The 6,000-nt window shown below is 41.6% G+C and overlaps 1 protein-coding gene across 1 annotated transcript in view; it reads right to left on the reverse strand.

Moving 5' to 3' along the window:
* Positions 1-5,114, reverse strand: part of krt222 (keratin 222) — a 28,160-nt gene extending 23,046 nt beyond the window's left edge. The window contains exon 1 of the mRNA XM_020712817.3: positions 4,756-5,114. Within this exon, the coding sequence (XP_020568476.1) occupies positions 4,756-4,761 (6 nt within the window). The 5' untranslated portion in view covers positions 4,762-5,114. The remainder of the gene's footprint in view (positions 1-4,755) is intronic.
* Positions 5,115-6,000: the final 886 nt, after the last annotated feature.

Below are 6,000 nucleotides of genomic sequence, written 5' to 3' on the forward strand. Positions count from 1 at the left end.
TGTCCTGTTTTAAGTCTTTTAAGTTTTGTCTGGTCCATTACTTTGTTTCTCTAATCAGCTGAAGGTTTCGTCTTGTTGATCTTTGTTCTGTCTTTTTGCTTTTCATCACATCCAGATGGAGTCGTGACATTTAAGGCCAGTCTTCCTGCATTTTGGGAGAAACTCCACCATTTCTGACAAATGTATCCTGATTTGTTGTCTTTTTTTATTCTAATTAAGTTTGAAGTTATTTAAATCAATTTAAAGCAGATTTAGGGAAATGCCTTAAAGTCAATAGATTTTTCTTCCGTTCAGAAGAGTTTTTAATGACATGCAGAAAAAACAGAAAAGTTGCCAAGCTGTGAGTAACCCTGACTGGTCAAAATACCATTGAGTTCAGTGATGCTACAAGTTGCAGCTGTACAAAGAAAAAAATGAGACAATTTATTTAAAGCTTCTTCCTTGACCGTTAATCTTCTTTTTCCTATTTTGATGCGGGAGAATAAACCACTTACTAAACCAAAGGTACACTATCGTATCCCCCACTAGAGAAGATTAATGGTCTTTGTCAGAATAGTAGGACACTTTATTAGAACACTGTTCTTGCATGTAAACTGGGTGGTAATTGGTGAGTAAAGCTTCACTCACAACTGTCTTTGCAGGTGGATACGGGCTGTCTGCGGTTGAAAAAGCTCCAAACCTGTACGGGGCACACAGGTGGCCTACAGGAAATCAAGTCAAACTTAACAAAGTCCACTCGGTGAGCTTGTAGAGTCAATATGTTCATGCACATTTTTTTAAGGGCATTCTGCAAGCAACAGGTCGTGGTGAACAATTTTACAAGACGTAAGGGTTAGTAAGAGTGAAGTACTTGTATTTGTGCTGTTCATGTGAAAAGTGCTGCTTGACTGTTAACGGAAAAATGAGTAAACTAGACAACCAGAGCAAAGTGTGTGAGGACGTCCTACAAGTGTCCTGCGGGCACTTTCATATCCCCTGCACACCTCATGTTCGCAGCATTTGCGCGCTGTCAGCAAGGATCCAGTACTCGCACCTCAAAACGACTAGAGTGTGGCATAAGAAAACTGTACGACAGCATCACCCATGCGTATAACTTACACTATACTTACACTATTACAAAGACTTAACGATACACTTACCACACACACAACAATCGTACGTTTTATTTTGATGACCCCCCCCCCCCCCCCCCCCCCCCCTGGAGGTGGTCGTAGGAGCTGCAAGGGAACTACAAGACACACATGCACTCCTCTCTACGACCCGGGCCTGGAAAACCCAAACACAGCAGCACCAGTACAGATGCATGTGACGAAGGCTTTAGTTTCTGCCTCTTTGTAGGCCTGACAAAAACGAAAAACTGGGAGTCTGAACAGATGGAGAAGGCTTTACACTCTTAAAGCAGCTTAGACAATGCTTCCCTGTTGGGAGATTAAAAAAACTGTCTTGTTTACAGTGTTTCTTGAATACATTCACATAAAATAATTAGGCTATTTTTAGATCTTATGTCTTATTGCATCATGACTTGTCCATGGTCTGAAGGCTGAACTTAAGCAAACAGGCTGGAGAAGCCAAACAAAAACAGTCGAGAGCTGCAGCTTTGCCTTGTTGCCCAAACATTGTTTGGTAAGCTTTTTTGGATTAAATACAGACATCACAATGACACATTACTAACAAGCAAACACCGTTACTGCTAAATCTCTCTAAACTAACTTTTAATATCCAGAAGAGTTTTAAAGAAAGCTGTTCTTTGACCACACGGTCAAACAGCCATCTTTGTTCAGTGACATCACCACCTTTCTTAACAGTGCACTGTGAAAGCAAAGCAAAGTCTATGAGATGTTCATTTGAGAAAAAGCTGTCCAGAGGTGCATGGTGGTGTAGTGGTCAGCACTCTCACCTCAAAACAAGAAGGGTCTGGTTCAAATCCAATCCAGGACCTTTCTGTGTGGAGTTTGCATGTTCTCCTCGGATTCCTCCAACAGTCCAAAAGAATCCATGGTTCATAAAGTCATTAATCCACCTACGGGTTAATTGATGATTCCAAATTCTCCCTTAGGTGTGAATGCAACTTGTCCAGAGTGTACCCCGCCTTCACCCAACAGTACCAGGGATAGGCTCCAGCAGCCTTGTGACCCAAAAAGGGATTCTGCGGGTTTGGAAAATGGATGGATGATGCGTCTTTTTGGGGAAATGTGGAAAAAGAAAGTATTTATCCAAACTATTGATCTAAAGCTTGAGGAGTTACCATGGGAACAACATTTAAAATATGAAGCTATTACTATTGTTACAAAAATATAGAAAAAAAAAAAAACCTCTTCTGCTATGGAAATATCGTGGATGAATGTGAGTTTTCACAGAAGACTGAGGTTGTTTTTAGAGCAGAGGATCACAGGTTTCTCACAATCTTTTGGTCATACAGTCACAACACACATACATCAAGTTCCCAAAGCTGTCCTTGTTTTCTACATAGAATTGAACTACATTCACAGGAACATTCTGTCTTGCAGTGACACGAAGACGATGATCTTCTACGAGATTAGACTCCTGGAAATCCTTGTTGTCAAGCTAAAAAACCTCAAGTAGTTTCCACACTAGAATGGAGCCATAGCCCTCAGCGATCAGGCTTACAGTAAAACAAACTCTCTGCTTCATTTTGGGACCCAACGCTTTACTTTATGACCTAGCTGATGACGAAGGTTAGCTCAGGTCTGAGGAAGCTCTTCAGGGATGAGGAGAAGCATTTATTTATGTATTTATTTCAATTGTATATTTTTACTTCTTTTTGTAGATGTTTAGAGCGGTGTGTTTCAAATCACCCTCCAATCATCTTTTGATCTATTGTAAAAGCATTTCCAGTGGCCTTTTAATCAAGATTGTGCTGTTTTCAGCCAGAATAAAAACCTGTGTCGTTTTCTAAGACATAGTTTCTGCAGAGCGGCAGGAGATCAACGGAAATCTGAGTTGTGAGCAGCCCCGCTCCCCCTTCCTGTCACCCATACTTTAGAGCTCCCTGGTTACACACTCTTGCGGTAGTTTACAGCCCCTCACACTCCCAGCTGCAACAAAGAATTGAGCCAGAAGCCAGCTCAGACGAGGAAAACAAAGACGTTCATGGATCTGAAGCATCAGAATGGAGCTGAGCAGGGAGCTTGGGGCTTGACGTTGTAGCTTCTACATCGCACCTACAAGCTTTTTCAAACTGCATTTTTTCTCCTGCTCCTGATTAACAACAATTAGAATGAAGTCCTAATTTTCTTAATATACATGCTCCATCATCAGAAAATGTTGCAAGAACATGTTAAAAACATCAAAAACAATTTTCATCAGAGTGGGTCTATAACCAAGGTAATTTATTTAGTTTTTTTAGACGTTTTAACATAATTCATTTTTTTACAATTGGTCCAAAGAATCTACTTGTTGCTTCTGTTAACTTGGCTTTTGTGTTTTTGCCGTGTTTATCTCTATATTCTCTCAGATCTATGTGGTCATGGCACATGATCACTCTACTGCAAGCCTCTCTGACTTTGCATCACAACTTAGTTGACTGTAAAACTGGATTTGGCTGGTGCCCAAGCGAGCCTGCAGAGATTTAAGCAGAAAAAAGTTCAGTGATACAGATCAGGTATGATGGAAGATGCAACACTATGCACATGTCCAACTGCAAAAACACGGATTCCCACAGGCCAAAAATTGAAAATAGAAAATATGCTTAGCTCTATGACTTTTTTATTCTATCAGTCCAAAAGCCAATCATCTTTTCCTTAATTGGTAGATGATTAACAGAAAGAGGCATACTTCCACAATAACTTTGATGCTCCATGTTCTAAAAATACCAATACGTTATAATTTTTCTTCAGCATTTTCCACGCTAAAAAGATAAAATCTACAGTAGCTACTTGCTTTGGTTTGGTTGCCAGAGTGTGCATTCATGCTCTGGCATGCTCGGGATGGATTTCCCGCTGTAAGTGGGCCCTGATCTGGAATTTCTTCCTGTACATCCATTTATGGGATGTCCTTCCTCTTCCTATTCCGGATTTCAGACATAAGCTGGATGATTTTCCGAGATAAGAACAGTTGGTTTCATCAGAATGATCTAAACAAACTCAGATCACAGAGATAAATACTTTCTTTTTGTGATTTCATGTTCACTTTCCTTCAGTGTGGAGCTCCTTGAAATAACACTGGTTGCAAATCAGTGCTTTATAAATAAAACTAGTAGAAGTCTAAAACCTCTGGTCCAAATCCCTGCCTGGACCATAATGCAACCTGGCTTTCACTTGACTGCACAAGCCCAGAATAATAGAGACCTTTCTTAGTAAATGATGGTCTGATACATCAAATTATTTTATTTAAACTCCAAATCTTTTCCTGTTTGCAGACTCTGTCCACAAAGAGCTGCTTTGGTGAATTTGCAAAGACTGTATGAAAGTGAATTTGTTTATCTAATGACTCCTCCTGTGAGCAAACAAGTGCAAGAGAAAGACAGGATGTGGTGGTTATTCATGGAGTCTGCTCAAACAGTGCCTCGGTCTAGACTAGTTCCTTCCAAAGGCGAACTGTTTGAAGTTTCCGTGCGACACTAGCGGCTTTTCAGTGTACTTCAGGTCATCTGATCCAATAAGCTGAAGCAAAACAAACTGGAAGCAGAATTTGTCCAATAACTGGTTTCCAATGGTGCGAAGGTTGTTAATTAAGCAGAAACACAAAGCAAGTCAGCCAAGCAAACACAGCCAACAACACTGCTGTGCCACTTACTGTCATCAGACACCCACGCCCTCTGGGGAGGATGGCCTCTCAGGCTGGTGAGCGTTCGAATCCTGAGAGAAGCTTGAAGCTAAGGGCGTAGCTGCCAGCGTCTGGGGCAGATGATTTCTGCTGTAAAGTGAGAATGCCACAGAGCCTGTTTCTGCACGGCGTGCTGCTCCGTCAGCCATCCACAGATGTCTTCTGACGCTCGCAGGAGTGTTGGACGAGGTCCGAGCTGACTTGTTAGTCAAATGTTGACAAAGAGGTGGATGCCTCAAGGGGGGGAGGGGGGATGCACTGACAGAACAGTGGAAAACAAAAGCAATCAGCCTCTGATTAAGGGTTCAGTACCCAACAGCGGCCTGACCTGAGTGACTTTACATTCCTCCGCCTTAGCTCTGGGAAGGGGGGGCACTAAGGTGCTCTTTGATCCTTGTTCTCCACAAAGAGAAACTCTCACTGAGCGCGCTCGAGTGAAAGTAGCTCACAAAGGCTTTGATCAGTTTTGGAAGCATTAGAAAACAAACTCCGTTCAGGCAGGTTAGTGTTGAAACACGTCGCTCTGACTTCAGAACTGAATTGAAGGCCTTTGTGACCTAAATCCACACTAACAGAAAGGATTATCCTACTATAAACTCCTAACCAGACTTCCTTGTTAAGGCTGAGTTCAGGGAAATCCCACGAGCAGAGTTCATAACAGAATTTGCATATAAAATCGTTCAACCTGTAGCTCAAAGATTTAAATCGTTATCATTAGCGCCCCGTGGCTCATGCCTGCAGCTGTGTTCTTGCTGACAACAGCGTTTAGCATCACAACAGCAGGTTCTAGATCATTTTACCTGCTCACTGTACTGAAGACGTCTGACTTTGATTGCAAAGGGTGGCCATAACAAAGGAGATAAATCCACAATAATTTTGTATTGTTTTTCGGACTGATGTGATTTTTGTTTTTTAACCTCTTAAAACATGCGTGGAGATCACAATTTGGGGTATATTACCATAGTAGTTAATTCTGTTAGCTCAAACGTTAGCTCAGATCTTAAGAGGTTAAGCTTTGAGGTTGTGTTCCCTCACTACAACTCAGCTAGTGCACTTTATAGAGCATTAACCATTTTGTCGGAGTGTCCAAATCCACAAGTTGAAAATCCAGCGCCGAGAAATTTCCCAGGAGTCTCTGGAACACTGGATTAAGGCTCACAAGATTGGCAAATATAGACCCCAATGCATTCCATTTCAACAATTTGTCATTGAAAA

Source organism: Oryzias latipes, chromosome 1 (genome assembly GCF_053564925.1).
Source record: "Oryzias latipes strain Hd-rR chromosome 1, Olatipes_Hd-rR_3.1".
NCBI classification, from domain to species: Eukaryota; Metazoa; Chordata; class Actinopteri; order Beloniformes; family Adrianichthyidae; genus Oryzias; species Oryzias latipes.